General features: G+C 39.6%; 1 protein-coding gene across 6 annotated transcripts in view; it reads right to left on the reverse strand.

The window, feature by feature from the left end:
- CTNND2 (catenin delta 2) overlaps positions 1-19,961 on the reverse strand; it is a 1,171,885-nt gene that overhangs the window by 457,013 nt on the left and 694,911 nt on the right. For all 6 annotated transcript variants that reach the window (XM_008164383.4, XM_008164381.4, XM_065584231.1 and 3 more), the window contains one exon: positions 14,269-14,441. In XM_008164383.4, coding sequence (XP_008162605.2) covers positions 14,269-14,441 — 173 coding nt within the window. The remainder of the gene's footprint in view (positions 1-14,268; positions 14,442-19,961) is intronic.

Consider the following 19,961-nt stretch of genomic DNA (forward strand, 5'->3'; position numbering starts at 1 on the left):
ATTATAAAATCCCACTGACTGACATCAGTTAGAAGACCACAACATTAAACATAAATCCACAAATATGTTTATTATTCTGGTTAAACAGCCAATCCATTATAACATTACTAAGAAAAATCAGAAATATATGGCCTTATTTACTATATCAAAGATTTTTAAAAGCTAGTTTTATCCTGCACTATACTCCGTCTCTGCTTAAACAGATAAGAAAGTCCAAACTGCAGCTGAATTTGCAATGTTGTATTTGGCAAAAGTATAGTTTTCATGTTTCCACACCACTAGAAGTTTCCAATCAATACCACGTCCTCGATGTGTAAACTGTGGAAGATACCTTTAAAAATCCAGCAGGTCCAAGGGAACCGAGAAATGTATGGGACACAACTGTGGATGGCAGCTTGACCCAATCTGTATGAGAATTTAGCTTGCCCACAAAGAGTTCTCCAACAGTCCAAGGAAGACAAATTCAAGACTTTACTCTAAGATTGGTTAGGTCTCTTAAGTCTACTGGCAAGGATCCAGTGGTAGGTGTGACATCCTGTATACCATGTGACACCATGGACCTAAGTGTCCTTTATATGGTTATGATATATTTTGTGCAAAGTATACCTTGTGAGGTATCATTTGAAATGTGTGCATCAACATTGTCTGTGGAGCTATGAGAGTTTACTATATGTTTGTTACTGAAATACATTGTAATTCCGGGGAACGCCCATAGACTAGCTCCTCAGGGACAACAAAGGACTGACCACAGGTGCTAAAAAATATTAACTGCTGAAGCAACCATTCATCAGCAGGTGAGACTGTAAACAAACGTCACCTGAAAGACTTTTAGAATCTCATGTACACAGAGAACTGTTTTGTCTACACCCCAGTGGGGGATAATCCTCAAAGATGGTAAAAAGGTATGAGAATGGAGAACTCATTACACACCGATTACCTCTCCTCCACCCATCTCTACTCATGGCAGCAAGATCGATTGAAAGACTAAAGGAAGCATAATTGAAATGGGGGGAATGGTCCTGGCCCGGAGGTTTTCCAGTCAGTACAGACTGCTGAAAGTTTTTGGGTGAGAGAAAGCTTTTTGCTTTTAAACCTATTCGCCTTGGTAAAGTCTAGAAATTAGCTTGTCTGTTTATCTGTTTATTTCTTTTATAACCAACTCTGACTTTTATGCCTTATCACTTGTAAATCACTTTAAATCCATCTTTCTCTAGTTAATAAACTTGTTTTATTGTTTTATCTGGATTCAGTGTGTATATGGATTGAAGTGCAAGGGGAACTTCTCTTGAGACAGCAAAGCTGGTCCATACAATCATTCCCAATGTTGGAATGACAGACTATCTATGAGCTTGCACTGTTCAGCAGTGTGCTGGACAGTGCAATACACACATTTTTGGGGTGCAAGGCTGGGGCTGGAGATACATGGGTGTCACTCTGCATCTCTTCATGGATGGCTGGGAGACCATTCATGTAAAAATCTGGGAGTGATTTTACTTGCTAGTGGCTGTGCATGGGCAGGCTAGCAATGGCTGTTCTGACAGGAAAGCAGTGTAAAAGGCAGCCCAGACTAGAGAGTTAGGGAACTCAGCAGTTCAACAGTTCAGGTTGCACAGTAGGAAAAAAGAAGTGGGACCACAAAGCACTGAGGTTGGGGTGGAGATTAAAGATAATCTAGGTACAGTCCAACACCTAAATGAATACTTTGCCTCAGGTTTTAATAAGGGTAATGAGGAGCTCAGGGACAGTGGCAGGGCAACTAATGGAGGCTAAACGACGATAAGTAAGTAAAAATGACCACATCCAAGGTGGAAACAAAATTCAAATGGTTTAATGCGATCAAATCGGGGAGCCTGGATAATCTCCATCCAAGAATATTAAAGGAACTGGCACATGAAATTGCAAGCCCCATAGCAAGAATTTTTAATGAATCCACAAATTTGGGGGTTTTGCCCTGTAATTGGAGAATTAGAAAAAGAGAAACTATATTTAAGAAAGGAACAAAAAAGTGATCTGGGAAACTACAGGCCCATTCATTCAACCTCAATTGTATGCAAGGTCTTGGAACAAATTTTGAAAGAGAGAGTAGTTAAGGACAGAGAGATAAATTGGTATAAAATACCATACGGTTTTACAAAGGGTAGATCGTGCGAGACCAACCTGATCTCTTTCTTTGAGAAGATAAGTGATTTTCTAGACAAAGACATTGCAGTACCTCTAATCTACCTGGATTTCAGTAACACATTTGATACAGTTCCACATCGGAAATTATAGTTAAATTGGAGAAGAGGAAGGTTTATACAAGAATCAAAAGGTGGGTAAGGGACTGATTAAAGGGGAGAGTATAGTGGCTCATGCTGAATTGTCAGACTAGAAAGAGGTTACTGATGGAGTTCCTCAAGGATCAGTCTTCAGACCAATCTTTAACATTTTCATTAATGATCTTGGCATGTAAAGTGGTAGTGTGCTAATAAAATTTGTGGATGACACAAAATTGGGAGGTATTGCCAGCATGAAGAAGGATGGGAATATCCTACAAGATCTGGACAATCTTAAAGACTGGAGTTATAGAAATGGTATGAAATCTACTAGTGCAAGGTCTTGCACATAGGAACCAACAACAAGAATTACAAGCTGGGGACATATCAGTTGGAAGAGACAGAGGATGAGAAAGACCTGTGTGTATTGGTTGATCACAGGAAGAATATGAGCCACCAATGTGATGCACCTGTGAAAAAGGCTAATGCCACCTTAGAATGCATTAGGTGAGTTATTTCCAGTAGAGACAGGGAAGTGTTATTATTACCATTATACAAGGCACTGGTGAGATCTCAGCTGGAATATTGTGTGCATTTCTGGTTTTCCGTTTTAAAGAAATATGAATTCAATCTGGAATAGGTGCAGAAAAGGGCTACTAGAATGAGAAGGGACAAGTCACTGACACAGAACAATCTGGATTGCTTGGTTAACTTAGCACAAGCAAACAATGTGTGTTTTAATACAACCAAATTTAAATGTATACGTCTAGGAACAAAGAATGTGGGACATACATACAGGAAGGTAGAGTTCTATCCTGAGAAGCTATGATTTTAAAATGACGGGGGGGTTGTGGTGGGTAATCAGCTGAACATGAGCAGCCAGTGTGATGTTGTGGTCAAAAGGGCCAATGCGATCCTCGGGTGCATAAACAGGGGAATCTCTAGTAGGAGCAGAGACGTTATTTTACCTCTGATTTGGCACTGGTGTGACCACTGCTGGAATATCATGTCCAGTTCTGGTCCCCACAATTCAAGGAGGATGTAGATAAACTGGAGAGGGCTCAGAGAAGAGCCATGAGAAAGATTAAAGGATTAGAAATCATGCCTTAGAGTGACAGACACAAGGCACTCAATATATTTAGCTCAACTAAGAGAAGGTTAAGGGCTGACTTGATTACTATCTATAAGTATCTACATGGAGAACAAATATTTAATAATAGGCTTTCAATCTAGAAGATAACATGATCCAATGGCTGTAAGTTGAAACTAGACGAATACAAACTGGAATTTGATAGGAAGCTAGGAGGTTGTTGAATCCTCTTGCTCTTGTCTGCCTATGGGCACAGTGGGAAAAAATAATTCAGAGGGCCTACCTTCTGCTTTCACAAAACAGGTTACTTAATACCCAAGAATCAGATTTCTAAACAAATGCCTGATTGTGTGTCCATGAAACTGTAGCTCATTGTATACAGTTTATTGTTGATGTCTTCCTACCCTTATTTTGTATTTTTCACACTTAGTGATAGACTCTGTGAGAACATTAATAGAGCTGTGAAAAACAGAACTTTCTGTTCCACGTTTAGACAAATGAGAGAGAAAGGTAGGTGTTGATATTGGCCAACAGAGCTTTGTATCCACATTGAAATTCCTGGGTATTGATTTGGACTCAATGGTTCAAATAGTCTAAGTGTTGTGTGTCTGTCACACAGCTAAAAACCTGCGCTGTTGAAAATCTTGTGTGCACAAGGCTTCTTCTGGTCAGACAGCTCTAGATGAATAATAACTACAACAAAGAAACATTAAGTTGACCCAAAACTACTTGCTAATAAAACGACTTGTGGGAATTTAGCAAAGGGAAGACATAAAAGATAGCGGATGACAAAACTGTACTGGAACAAACTGACCAACAGGATTACATTTGTCTGTCCACATCTATCTATCTATCTGTGCAGAGTTACTTCATGCTGTGTACAGCCTTTGAAGATACCACAATTTATTTGGTCACACAAAATTACACATCCAAAACTCATACTAGTTTGACAAATGGACTTGACTTCCATGTTTTGATTATCTCACCCAGTGTGTGCTGTATTTATTCAAAATTCTAATTTAAAAATATAGTTTTAATTGTAAACTCAACATGGGAAGAAACCCAAAAATGTCTCTTTGTAAGAAAGAACAAACATTATTGCAATCACTTTAATGCAAAAACATAATGTACTCCTTTGAAACTGAATAGTAATATTATTTTAAGTGTAGCACTAAAGAAACCAGTGCACACCAGGTTTAAATAATTCAGTACGTTTATTTATTCCACAAAACAAATCACCCCCAGCTTTTTTAAAGCTCCAACTGAGTCATGCATATCTTCTTCTGCTTGTTTTTCCACTAAAACTGTGTCAACGCTACAAAATCCACAGAGATGTGACCTGCAGAGTGGATACTTGGTCAAAATGGGGCACTGTATGCTTGGACAAACATTCTACCCAGGCCATATTTTCATATTAACTAGAAGCATTTTAGAACTTTGTGAGTCTGCAGAATTAGAATTCTGTGTATATGTGAGGCAATAAATGTGGCTGTACTATGCTTGTCTTTTCTCGGGGCTGGGAAGAGAGAGGAGAGTCCTCTCCCATGTGTTCCATTTTCTAGAGCAACTCGTGCTACATTTTTATACTTCCCAAAGTAGTTCAGTTTTTAGCTAAATTTCTGTCCAGTTATTCTTATCCTGGCATGCAAAGATCCTGAGTCTATCCTTCTCCCATATCCTGTTCACAGGCTTTAGAGAAGCAAATGAAGGTACAGTGGCAGTAGCTGGTTTGGGGATTCAAAATACTAGCAGAAGGCAGTTCTACTTTCTATTTTCCATTAATAAAAACTATTCTTGTGAATTGCTCTATTTCCTTTCATGGTCAATACTTCTCATGCCCACATTTGAAATTCAACTTCAAATACACCATCCTACTGTCTGTATTTAATAAAATCACTTTTTATTTAGTAATTCACTCAGAGTATGTATTAATACCTGAGGGAGCAAACAACTGTGCATATCTCTCTATCAGTGTTATAGAGGGCGAACAATTTATGAGTTTGCCCTGCATAAGCTTTATGCAGGGTAAAACGGATTTATCTGGGTTTAGACCCCATTGGGAGTTGGACATCTGAGTGCTAAAGACAAGCACACTACTGTGAGCTGTTTTCAGGTAAACTTGCAGCTTTGGGACAGGTGATTCAGACCCTGGATCTGTGTCTGGAGCCAGACAGGAGTGTCTGGCTCAGCAAGACAGGGTGCTGGAGTCCTGAGCTGGCAGGGAAAACAGAAGCAGGGGTAGTCTTTGCACATCGGGTGGCAGCTCCCAAGGGGGTTTCTGTGATCCAACCCGTCACAGTGTGAAGTCACTATTTTGTATGTTGTTTGGATAGAATGCAGCTAAGCACCTGCCATATACATGATCCACGTAAGGCAGTTAAAAAAGCCAGAGTAGATCTTTGACTGTACTAGCAAAAGGCATTCTGGTTTTAGAGTTTGCTTTCACTATAAACAGGACTACTGCCATGTCACGGGTTTTGCTGAATGACAAAAAAATCAAGGCTCTGTCATGGAGGATAGAGGGAGAAAGTCACAAAATTCCTGGTAAAATGCCAATACTGCTGGGTCACAATAATTTTTAAAATAAAAGTCCTTTATTTTATCATTCGAATTGATTTAAAGGTTTAAAATGTATATTCCGGTGCCTGCTGGTTCGCTCCCAAAGCATTTAGCAGCACAGGAAAGTGTGCAAGGGAGAACTCCTACTGCTGCCTCAGCCTCTGCAAAGGCAGCAGCATCCATAAGTGCTGGAAACATCCTCAGCCAGCAATGTACACGCTATGTCTTTCCTTAAAACAATCCAAACTATCACAGACTCTGTGACTACCCACTAATCCAAAGCATGAGCACTCCAGCTCCCCTTTATCTGCTATGCTTTTCAGGTTTTCAGTTGGTAGCTCTCTAGGTTATAAGTAAAACTGGTCACAATCCCATCTTCCAAACGGAGTATTCACTATTTACCTACTTGTATGAAAAGTTCCCATACCAAAAGTCATTCGTATTGTTTGTAATAAAAAGCCATGATAACCATGAACTCTGTGACAAAAATGAACCCCGAATTAAAAATATAGGGCATAGTAGGATTTGAACACAATATAATTTGGGGAATTATAGGGAAACTGGAATAACCCCAAACAATTGGAATGCTATAATTGAGTACTCCAGTTTGACAAAAAATTAGATTTCGTTTTGCAACACTTTTACAGAAAAATCTCAAACTAATTTATTTAATTAATTTTTCTGAAAATTACATTTTCAAAAATTATCCCCATGTCAACTGCTATAACTGACTTTGGGACTATTTAAATACTTTCCCACACACTTAGGTATCACACTTGTTTAGGGACAGTTATATTCCTTGCACAGAGATACCAGAAGCAATTCATATGAACAATTCCTTCTCCTGTGGATGATCTAGACAATCCAATTGTGATGGCAAAATGGGGTCCAAGTAGGAATTCCTCTGACTCCCTTTAATCAATGACTGCAGCTGGCTCCATATTTACAACTTTCCAACACATAATAACCAAAAAAATCCACTATGGTAACATTTAACTTTACAGAACTACACAAAAATGAGGATGCTTGTTAGATGGAAATTAAAAAGAACTGTCACAAGGGTTAAGTGCCTGCACACAGCATGGAGACTATTTAAAAACACCATAAGAGAGGTTCAGACTAAATGTACACCCCAAATCAGAAAACACAATAAGAGGACTAAAAGAATGTCACAATGGCTAAAGAGCAGAGTAATGGAGCTGGCCAGAAGCAAAAAAGCACCCTTTAAAATTTGGAAATCAAAACCGAGTGAGGATAACAGGAAGGAACACACATGCTGGCAGGTTAAGTGTAAAAGTATAACAAGGAAGGTTGAGAAAGAATTTGAAAAGCAACTTGTGAAAAACACAAAAACTAATGGTAAGAATTTTTTAAAGTAAATCAGAAGCAGGAAGCCTGCCAAACAGGCAGTGGGGCCACTAGATGACAAAGTTATTAAAGGAGCACTCAAGGAAGATAAGCCCATTGCAGAGAAGTTAAATGAATTCTTTGCATCAATTTTCATTGCAGTGGATGTGAGAAAGGTACTCACGCCAGAGCTATTCTTTTTAGTTGATGCATCCGAACTACTGTCCCACGTTGATGTGTCAATAGAAGAGATTTTTATAAACAAATTGATAAATTAAACAGTAATAAGTCACCAGGACCAGACGGTGTTCACCCAAGAGTTCTGAAGGAATTCAAATAGGAAATTGCAGACTACTAACTGTGGTATGTAACTTATTGCTGAAACAAACCTCAGTACCAGATGATTGGAGGGTAGCTAACATAATGCCCTTTTTTTTTTTTTTTTTTTTTTTAAAAAGGGCTTTGGAGGGGATCCTGGCTATTACAGGCCAGTAAGCTTAATTTTAGTACCAAGCAATTGGTTTAAACTACAGTAGAGAGCAGAATGATCAGACACATATAGGGAAAGGGAAGTCATGCCTCATCAATCTATTAGAATTTTTGGAGAGTGTTAACCAGAATGTGTGTAAGGGTGTTCCAGTGATATCGTTGTGACCGAAAGGACCACAGCATTCATACTCTACACACTATTTTAATGATCTTTGTACAAAATATTCCTTGTGAGGTATCATTTGAAAACTAATAACTTGCCAGTCAAGAATATCCTGGTGAAATGTATGTAGCAACATTATATATAAAGTCATGTAATCCCCCTGTGTTATGTTATTGGCATATGTTCAAAATTACACAACCCTGCCTAGGTAAAAGTTGCTAAGCAGATCTATCTTAAACAGAGGAATATGTGTTTGCCTCAATTGATATATAAGTAGAAAACAAAGTCCTTGAGACAGCAGGGGGAGAAAATGGCAGGAGACAGAACAAATTTGCATTTCAACAAACACAGGTTGGAAGAAAGAGCATGGGGCCTCCTTTACCACCAGACTCGATGTTGCCTCCTTTAGTGTTTGAATAAACTTTCCTTTGAGGTGTAATCTTCAGAAGAATCCACTTGAAGAATTCACTGGACTGTAAAGGAGAGGGGCAGAAAATCCCAACTTCTCTCTTTCACCTAGGAACGCAAAGGCACCAGCACCTTTGGGCCTCTGGGTGAGATCCTGACTGAGAAAAGGATCAGTCACCATCATGCTGGAAGACTGTGGGTGAGAAAGGCCATCTTGAACAAAGCCTCGAAACAAAATTTGCTAGATTCAGTTTCAAACATTTAGATGTGTGTTTTCACTTTTATTTGCTTGTAACCATTCCTAACTGTATTTCTTATACTTGAATTCACTTAAAATCCTATCTTCTTTTATTAATAAACGTATTTTATTTTTTAATCTCAATCAGTCCAGTCTGTGTTTAAACTGAACTACTTGGTAACTCCAGGTAAAGTAGCAAACAGTTTAATATTGACTTCTTACAGGGGCAACAAACCTTTAATATCTGAACTATCCAGGAGAGAGATGGACAACACAGAACTTGCATTTTTTCTGAAAATGCAAGACTGGGAACTTGTTAGGGTCACCCTGCAATTAGCAACCAAAACTAGGGGAAGCCAGAATGTGACTACTGTGTTGCTGCCAGGCTATTGGGATCAGAATTGCTGGACCAGGGCTGCAGCTATACATAGACACTCAAGGTGTGATCTGCATGCTGGTAGCCTGTTTGTGAGCAGCCCAGGTTGGGAGATACAACAGCAAAGCATTGTGAGGAACCCAGGGTTAGGGGCAGGCAGTGACACAACTCCTCACTGGCCTGCATTTGCACCCCTGAATGTGACAATAGTGTATTTGGATGCTCAGAAAGCCTTTGACAAGATTCCTCTCAAAGGGTCTTAAGCAAAGTAAGCTGACATAGGATAAAATATCATATATCAGTAACTGGTTAAAAGATAGGAAACAGGGTAGGAATTAATGGTCAGTTTTCACAATGGAGAGAGGTAAACAGTGGGGTCCCTCAAGGGTCTGTGAGGGACTGTACAACATATTCATTAATTAACTGGAAAAGGGGGTGAATAGTGAAGTGACAAAATTTACAGATGATACAAAATTATTCAATATAGTTAAGTCCAATGATGACTGAACAGTTACTACAGAGGAACCTCACAAATTGTGTGACTGGGAAACAAATGGCAGATGAAATTCAACATTAATAAGTGCAAAGTAATGCACATTAGAAAAAATGATCCCAACTACCCATATATAATGATGGGTCCTAAATTATCTGTTACCACTCAGAAAAGAGATCTTCAAATCATAGATTCATAGATTCTAGGACTGGAAGGGACATCGAGAGGTCATCGAGTCCAGTCCCCTGCCCTCATGGCAGGACCAAATACTGTCTAGACATTTATCATCATGGAAAGTTCTCTGAAAATTTCAGCTCAATCTGCAGCAGCAATCAAAAAGGCTAACAGAGTATTAGGAACTACTAGGAAAGGCATAGAAAATAAAATACAAAAAATATTATAATGTCATTATGTAAATCTATGGTGCGCCCACACCTTGAATATTATGTCCAGTTCTGGTTGCACTCTCTCAAAAAGTATATAGTGGAACTGAAAAAGGTTCAGAAAAGTGGAACAAAGATGATGAAGGGTATGGAACAACTTCCATATGGAGAGAAACTAAAAAGATTAGATCTGCGCAGCTTACAAAAGAGACAACTAAAGGGGGGAGTTGAGTGAAATCTATACAATCACAATTTACCCTTTTCCACAAAACAAAACAAAAAAGAGTCACCCAATTAAATTAATAGGCAGCAGATTTAACACAAACAAGAGAACATACTTTTTCACACAATGCAAAATTAACCTGTGGAACTCATTGCCATGGGATGCTGGGATGGCGAAAGGTATCAATGGGTTAAAAAAAAAAAACCTAGATAAGTTCATGGAGGATAGGTCCATCAATGGCTATTGGCCAAGATAGTCAGGGATGTAACCCCATCCTCAGGGTAACCCTAAACCACTGACTGCCAGAAGCCGGAAGGAGAAGATAGTGGTGGAGGTCTCATAAATTGCTCTGTTCTGTACACTCCCCCTGAAGTTCTGGTACTGGCCACTGTTGGAAGACAGGATACTGGGCTAAATAAGCAGTTCTTATACTTGTATGTTTTTGATACCCGTAGCAAGATAACAACGTATAAGTAAATTTATTTATTACTAATCTTTTTCAATATTTAAACAATTATTTTCAAAAGTTTTTCCCCAGAAAAATTCAATGTATTGATTACATACAATATCCTTCTACATATATAAATTCATACACACACCACCATGCAACCTGGAGGAATGGAGAGAAAAAATGTTGTATTTTCCAGGTTTCTTTTGCTTATTCAGCAATACAATAGATAGATAGGTAATAAGTATAACCTATCTACTCTATTTAACTGGTCCAGGCTGACTAGTTGTGCATAATTGTGTTATGTTGAATGACTCATGTGTAATTTTTCAGAACAAAACTGTTCAATGTTGGCACACAGGGAAGAAATATATAAATATATATTACTAGATTTCTTTACCTCTGTCCTATGGGTTTAAGCTGGTCCTTTTTTTCCTCTATCAGGGAAATATATCTAGGGCCCTACCAAATTCATGGCCATGAAAAACGCATCACGGACCATGAAATCTGGTCTCCCCCTGTGAAATCTGATCTTTTGTGTGCTTTTATCCTATCCTATACCAATTTCACGGGGGGAGACCAGAGTTTGTCATATTGGGGGTCCTGACCAAAAAGGGAGTTGTAGGGGGTCACAAGGTTATTTTAGGGGGGGATTAGGGTATTACCACCCTTATTTCTGCACTGCCTTTAGAGCTGGGTGGCCAGAGAGCAGCAGCTGTTGCCCAGGCGCCCAGCTCTGAAGGCAGCGTCCTGCCAGCAGCAGCGCAGAAGATTAGCTTTACCATACCATGCCACCCTTACTTCTGAACTGCTGCCTTCAGAACTGGGTGGCTGGAGAGTGATGGCTGTTTACTGAGGGCCCAGCCCTGCAGGCAGCAGCGCAGAAGTAAGGGTGGCAATACTGTGCCATCCTTACTTCTGCGCTGCTGCTGATGGCGGCTCTGCCTTTAGAGCTGGGCTCTCAGCCAGTAGCCATTGCTCTCCAGCTACCCAGCTCCAAAGGCAGCGCCGCCACCAGCAGCAGCGCAGAAGTAAGGGTAGCAGTACCGCAACCCCCCTACAATAACTCTGTGACCCCCCCCCAACTCCTTTTTGGGTCAGGATCCCTACAATTACAACACTGTGAAATTCCAGATTTAAATAGCTGAAATTATGAAATTTATTATGTTTAAAATCCTATGACCGTGAAATTGACCAAAATGAACTGTGAATTTGGTAGGGCCCTAATAATATCATTATAAATATAATATAACAATCCATGTTTTCTAACCTCAAAGGGATGTGTATGTTTCCTTATTTCTCCCTCTCTCTCTCTCTCTCTCTCTCTCCATCCTCCATTTTTATTCACTTCTTTAAAAAAACAACCCTAGTATTCTTTTTTTTTAAACTTTTCCTTTCATGTCTCACTTTCTAGGAGGGAAAAGATGGTCCAGTGGCTAGGACACTACCTTAGGACATGAGAGACCTGGTCTTAACTCCCTACTCTACCATGGACTTCTTATCTGATCTTGGGCAAGTCCCATAGATTCTCTGTGCCTCAGTTCCCATCTGTAAAATTGAGTTAATAATTCTTCACTATCTTACAGGGGTGTTATGAGAATAAATACAATAAGGATTATAAAACATTCTCAGATACACTGAGGAGAAACACTATATCAGGTTGTTGTTGTTGTTATTATTATTACTTCTTTATCTTACTACCATTCTTTTTTCCTGCCTCTACTTGTCTTCCTTCTTCCCTTTACAGTTTTTCATTTTTCCTCAATCTCTCCCCTCATTTCTTTTTCTCTGCAGCTCCAACTATCATCTTTCAAGTTCCTCTGACCATCCCCTTTCCAGGTGACCCTCATCCCCTGACTCCTCCATTAATCTCTACCCCCACTATTGAATTCAGTCCAATTCAAGCCTATTTCTTCTCTCATAACTCAAGTCTGTCTACATTCCCTTGCTCATTGCTGAAGCCATGTTCTAGGGACCAGTCTTCTCCTCTGTAGTCACATTTTAGGAATCAACTCACCCTGAAAGGTGGTAGATCCTTCAGGGATCCCCTAAATTCCTGCAAGTACCCACCTGGGCTGCATGTGGGTCCGATTGCCTTTCAGGTCTTTTTGGGGGCTATCCCTGTTCACCTTGTGGCTCCAATGCAGCAGGAGGGCAGGGATGCCCCCTAGGGAACTACAGAGCAGCTGTTATGTGTCAAGTCAGCCTTAATTCCCTGAAGCTATACTGATTCGATTTGAGCCCCAGGTAGAATACTAAAAATGTAACAATATTTAGCTGACCATGCTTTATTTCATTTTTGAGATTTGAGAATAGTGAGGCTTTTTTATTCACACTATTGAGAGTACTGAATAATGTCTGTCTGTCTATATCACATATCTGTGCAGTATCTACCTAACACCTACTGCTTTCTCTCTGGACTTTATAAGGCTTTGTAAGTTCAACATAGAACTCCGCAGAAGAAGTGAACTATGACATGCAACAATATCCTATCACCACATTAACATGGATAACTGAAATTAATCCTTTAAAAAATTGCTTTGGAAAGCTCTTGTCTCTTTTGTTTCTCTTTTGTTTCCTTCCTAAATATCTGTAGTTGTGAAGTAGGGCAGATTGAACCAAACTAAACTGTCCAATAAAACTAAAATTGAACCAAACCCAATTTTAAAATGTTGTTTATCCCATCTTTGTGCCCTCTACTGCTGGCGAAAATCAAGATGTACAGAAGCATGGATATCACATGAGAAAAAAAAACTGTTCTTGTGGCATTTCTGATCCAGATGAAACTGGAAATCTCATAAGAAATCTTGTTCTTCTGAAATTTCTACTCCAGTGTATGGATGGAAGAGGTTCAGAAAAGGCAGCAAAGCTTTTGGAAGTTTTTATGTAAACTGAAGCTAAACTGCCAGAGGAAGGGGATGGAGCCTTGAAGATCACAAAATGGGGGAACAGTATAAGTGTCAGGGCAGAACCGGTGGCAGAAAATCACTTAAACAAGAGAGCTGTCATGGGAAGGGATCTTCAAAGAGTGAGGATGAGTATCTGAACTTTTGGATGCCTACCTGAACTGAATTTCTAAACCTTTAAAATGGGTTGATCATTTACCTGCTAAATTATTTGTGTATCTTCACATAGATAAAACAATGGCAGTGTGCGGGGGAGTAGGTCCAGCTACATCTGTGAGGATCCATTCATATGGAATTAAGCCACTGTAGCACACAATAAATTAGAGCTCTGTATTAGATTCTGCATCATTTTCTAACTTTTGTCTTACTCTTCATCCTATTTCAGTTTTGATTGCTTTGCACTAACAACTATCACAAGTGACAGATAACAATGGTACTGCAGCAAGGCTGCAATTTAGCTGTACAAACACTATTTTACTGACTATTTGTCCAGAACTATATGTTAGTTCAGTGATATTTAAATAAGGAAAAAAACATAAAATAATAATATAATGGCACATTTGAAAAATTAAACATTAACAGCACCACAATTTTCAAACTTGAATGCCTAAAAATTAGACGCCTAAATCCTCATTTAAGTACATAAATAAAAGTGGCTTGCAATGTTTTCTTTAAATCAGCATCATTTTATTACTGCATTATGTCCAGCAGCTTTAAATTTACAAAATCAAGAATGTGACTTTACTATATTCTGCTATGGGAATAGTACACAACAACAAAAAGGGTTCATTAGGATTTGTTGAGACACTAAGCATAGAATAAACTTATTTTCTCAGAGCATCCTTGAACAATGTGTGGTGTAAAAGATCTATGCTGCTCCTCAAACATACCTGGCTGTAGCTCTGAATGGCAGCTCTGGCTTGACTGCTGCGGGCTGGGAGCTGTGATGTTGCTGTTTCACCCAGGGCAAGGGTCTGGTTGCTATGGTAGCTCGCTGAATACTGGAAAGACCCTTCAGGTTTGGAATTGAGCTGAAGTGCACTCTGGGATAGAAGGCTGGGCCCTGTGTTGAAAGTAATGTTGAGCAGTCAGTGACAGTCTCAGTGAAATAGAAAGAGCATGTATTATTTATCAAGAGTTGCTAGGAATAATCAAATGAATGATTCCAGTTTTTCACATTTTGACTTTTCAGAACCAAAATCAGGTCAGATAATTTAAAGTGGCACATTATCACTTAAACATCATTATTTTGGCATTTTCAAAAAGTAAACAGCATTGTTTTAAAAAACAAGTTGTCTTATTCTGATAAACAAAGTAACAGGGCTAGGTAAAACAGATAGCAGTATTTGATAAAAGAGTCCTTTTTTTCCTGATTCCATATAAAGTATTCTGTGTTTAAAATATGTTTTCAAGGTTTTGTTTTATAAACACTTCATTTAGTTTCCATAATTAAATCCAGTTGTTCAGTAGAGGAAATGCTGAAAAGTTCTCCTCCTGGAACCCCAGCACATTAAATCTATTGATCACTGACAATTTGTAGTAAATATGTGGTGATGTAATACTTTGGTTCCTGTAGGGAAGAAAGACTTTAAAATATTAACAGCACCTCTCATCATGTAGGACTCACCCTGTTCTCAGTGAATCTCTGATGACTAGTTTGTCAGCTTATCTTATCTTTTCTATCAGAGTAATGCACAGTAGGAGAAGGAAGTAAAGATAGTGTGCTTAAATCGGTACTGCCAAAGTGAAAAGTATTTAGAGTGATGGGGAAATGAGCAGTACTACTTTCCCTAATAATGTAGCTGTTCTGTGAAACTAAAACATACTTTAAAAAGGCATAAGATGATTTAGAATATATTTTTATATATATACATCTTGAAATTAAATCTCCTAATTTTAATACTTAGGAAAGGTGCATGACTGGGTAAAGTACGAGCAACAGCAATACGAGCTTCCCTACACTGCCCTGCCGATATGCGTCAACCTTGACCTTGAGGAACAATCTCATTTTGAGGGTGAGAAAATACTTCATTTTTTATCCCTGTTACACACAAAAAACTACATTAAAATAATATTGTTGACATTGCAAAGTCAAGCACTCAAGAGTTAGGAAATGACAGAATTAAAGTCCCCTCCAATCTATCCATATCCCAGTCCTCTCCTCCCCACCTCTGACTCCTTGTCCTATTCCATTGTCCTTTCCTTCAATCACACACACAGAACCTGAGGAGAGCTCCCCCTCCCAGCCGGTTGTGTTTGCAGGCTCTCTCTTCCAGCTTCAGATCAAGTTTGGACCCCACAATGACTTCCCAATCATTATCTTCTTCTCCATCTTCTCCTTCTCCTCTTTCTCAAGCAAAATTCTTTCTTCTTCCCTCCCCACTTTTCTCTTTCCCCTCCCCCCAAGTTGTTATCCTTCTCTCTCATTCCAGTTCCCAAAACTCAAATACAATACACATTTACTAGCTTGCTTTAAGCTGCTGATGGCTTGTTTCCTTGGCTCGACAGGCAGATGAAGGTAGGGGCAGAGGTGGGATTATTGGAAAAGTGAGAAGGAAGTTGGGATAATGAGTTCTCTGTAATGCTTCTGAAGGCAGGTTGGCTATATTGTCTGTCAATCTAGCATGTGAGAAGAGTTAATTCAGTTTTCTAATATGTAGGCTGCATTATCTGACTGATAACAGAATACCTGCCTATTGTCAAGTAATCAGAAGATTATAACTATGTGGTTTGGAATACAGCAAGATCCAATGGATATTTTTAAATCTCATTCAATAACACAATTGTATGCTCATATTATACTAAATGAAAATCAGGAAACAGCTCTTATATAGCTCTTTTCATCCATAGATCTCAACACACTTTACACACAAGGTAGTATCAGTCCCATTTTACAAATATGGAAACTGAGGCACTTGCCAATGGTCACCCAGCAGGCTGGTAGCATAAATAGGAATATGATATAGGACTTCTGAGTCCCAGTCTAGTGCTCTATCTGCCAGCACTACTACTTTACATTTCAGAGCAGAATTCATTTTGCAACTACTATTCAATAATACATGTTGGTCATTTTAATGACAAGATAATTACCATGTAATGACAGGTTACATAGTATCATCTCATTACAAGATAAATGCACAAGTGATTCAGTCTTCTAACCTGCACTGCACCTTATGGGGATAATTACTTTTGGATCTACTAAGCCTTACACAATGGTCTACATAACAGTCTACAGAAGCATGTAAATATTCTATCTCTACAAAGTATCTACATGCTAGTAACATAGCTTATAATGTAAAGATTTCAATGAAATGTATGGTTCAGATGAAAAGATGTTTTTTTTCTTCCTCCTGAAAATGTAAAGCCAGTTAACTTATTAGGGTCATTTTGCTTACAACTTTATATTTACCCCACAGATTTGTAATTATTTCTAATGCAAAGATCAAAACACTATAATGTGTTATACAATTCAATCTGGTCAGGTGATCTGTTGCAGTCTTGATTCATTTTGACAAAGGAAATGGCAAGACCACCCCAAAATGTTACAGGATTCATATGTTTTTAAGAAAAAAAGCCGTAAAGCTAGAAAGAAGTGCAGAACATGCATTAAAAATTTGTCACAGATCGCTAACAGTTTACATACCAGTTTTAAAGGAGCATTTAACCCACCTTCAGTTTAATATTTGACAGAAGAAAGAGGGATTAAACAAAGGAAGGAATAAATGAACAAGGGTTTCCCACATCCCAGGTGAGTGACCTAACCATTGGGATGCTATAAGAGAGGCAGTGGCACCTTCCCCTCCTCCTCTCCTCTCTAATTTATTTATTTGTTTATTTTGGTCTAAACTATTCAGTAAATTCATGTTAAGTTCACAAATAGTTTCAGGTTGATCCAAACTGCATTTTTCAGTAAATAAACTATTGATCTGAAAAAATTCACCCAGCTCTAATCCAAATTCATAAAACAACCTTACAGTTTCACCTACAGAATGAATGTAGCCCAAACAACATAAACTATGCCTCAAATCCCATCATAATAGGAACAAGCTCCATAATGTTAATATGGATTTGTGGCCTTTCAAATATTCAACAGCAGACATGTAATACATACATTGATCAGACACTACTGCTCTTCCCTCATAGGTTTATCCAGTTGGTTTCAGTGGGTGAAATGCTCTGGGGTCTGAGGCCATGAGGCTTGATTCCCCACTGCTTTGCATCTTGTTTTATGGTCACATCTGTGCAAAGTGACTGTAAAACACTAATAAATCGGGCTAGTCATATTTGACTCCCACTTTGCACAAGTCTAAATCACTTCTCAAACTATAAGACTGTGGAGAATCAGGTCCAGCGTTTGTAGAGTGGTCAAATTCAGTGTGGACATTTGGGTGTATGTGGCTGAGTAGGGACAGGAGGTCTCAGACCCAATTCAGGAGGGTAATTAATAAGTACGGGGATGTTTCATGATTGTCCTTTGTAGGGGAGTTTCTACAGCATTTTGTGATTTTAGAGTAGAATGGAGAGTTGTTTGAGGTCTATATGTAAAGGGTGAGACATGAAAATACTGTGATCTTTTGCCTACAGTGGGATGGTGGAAATCCATGACTTTAGACTGTATATGAAAAATAAAATGAAAGATGGTGACATAAGCTGGCTCCAAAAAGGAAAATTAATTGCAGGTGTTGCTTACTATGTTACAGTAGACACCATTTTAAAAGTTATTTATTGAAGTTCCTATGTAGGTGCTATCAGATATCACACTTCTTTCTTATTTCTAAGCATAGGCAAAACCGGTTGTACAGTGATCACCACTAGAAAGTCAACATTTGCCAACATATGCCCAACAGTGGGACTGTGTGACTGTCATGGTGGAGTGAGGAAGTACATTCAGTGAGCTCCCACTCTCCCCCTTCCTAATTAGCAGCAACATTGGTAGCAGAGCGCCAGCTAGACCCCATACCCTATACGATTGCAAGGGACAGTGGTACTTGGACTGAGGGCTGCTCCTCCCCTTTATTTCCCCTCAGAGGAAAAGGGCTAAATTTACAGATGTCTGCAAGTATTCCATAGGAAAGCAACTTTGATTTCCTCAGACATTCTCAAAACCCCATAGAATATATCAGATGGGTCAAACCCATACTACGAGAAACCCAAAAGTCCCTGACCTCAGTACCAGAATCAAATACAATAGACCAGGGGAGGGCAAACTATGGCTTGCAGGCCAGATCCAGCCTGTCAGGGCTTTCAGTCTGGCCCATGAGATTGCCAGCCCCATGGTTCAGCGGGACTAAGGCAGGCTCCCTTCCTGCCCTGGCCCCATGCTGCTCCCAGAAGCGGATGGCACCACATCCCTGCAGCCCTTGGGGGAGGGAGGGCAGAGGGCTCTGTGCACTGCCCTCGCCTGCATGCACCACCCCCCGCAGTTCTCATTGGCTGGGAACGGAGAACCACGGCCAATGGGAACTTCGGGGGTGGTATCCACAGGCGAGGGCAGCGCGTGGTGGAGCCACCTGCTCTAGCCCACTCCCAGGAGCCACTGTGGACATGCTGGCCACTTCTGGGAGCAGTGTGAGGCCAGGGCAGGCAGGGAACCTGCCTTAGCCCTCCTGCACCCCGCACCCCAACCCTCTGCCTTTGAGCCCCTGCCGAACCCTTCCTGCACTCCAACCCCCTGCCATACTCCGCACCCCATCCTGCACAGACCCCTGCATTGAGCCCCCTCCTGCATCCCGCACCCGTTCCCACACCCCACACTCCCTCCCGCACCCCAACTCCCTGCCACAGCCCTACATTCATGGCTCTGCATACAATTTCACCACCCAGATGTGGCCCTCGGGCCAAAAAGTTTGCCCACCCCTGCCATAAACTCATTTTACCTGGTGAAAAATGAACTCCACTAGAACATTGGAAAAGTAAAGACCATATTAGTCTGGTTTGAGGGAGGACATATAAACACAACAGGATTTATAAGCACTCTGTGAAAACGTGGCAAACATGCTATTTATTGAATAGTATTCCTAAAATTCTGAGGGAACTGCTTTGAAAAATAATTTTTCTTCTGAATTAAAATCTGCTTTCAAAACAATGGGATCTTTTCCCCCAAAAAGATGCTTTTGGAAAGGTTTGAAGTGGAGCTGTGTGAACACTTCCAACTATGATTCACAAGGCATTCGTGAATTTGTGCATGAGAACTGGTATTTGAATTCTCAATGTATCATGTTGTGGCCAAAAACGTTAATTCATGTGATACCGTGTCACACTCAATATTTCAACTAACTATTTCCATAGAACCTGAAGATGAAGCTTTGAGAGATGTGAAGTTTTGTACTTTTAACTAGAAACCTCACCTTTATTTATGAATTCTGATCACACTGAGTCAATTAAGCTTTGGTGTGACTCCAGGGAAACCAGCAATGATGTTCATCCGTTGTGTTTAATATATGTGAGAATTCATCTTGGGGATAATCACAAGAATAAGACTCAAGAAAACTAGTTGTCTTTTTGGTTCTGCCATTAACTATGTTACCTATGTGTGATTTAATCCTCAGTGCCTCCATTTTCCAATCTGTAAAATGGAATAATG

This window comes from Chrysemys picta, chromosome 2, assembly GCF_011386835.1.
Source record: "Chrysemys picta bellii isolate R12L10 chromosome 2, ASM1138683v2, whole genome shotgun sequence".
Taxonomy (NCBI): Eukaryota; Metazoa; Chordata; order Testudines; family Emydidae; genus Chrysemys; species Chrysemys picta.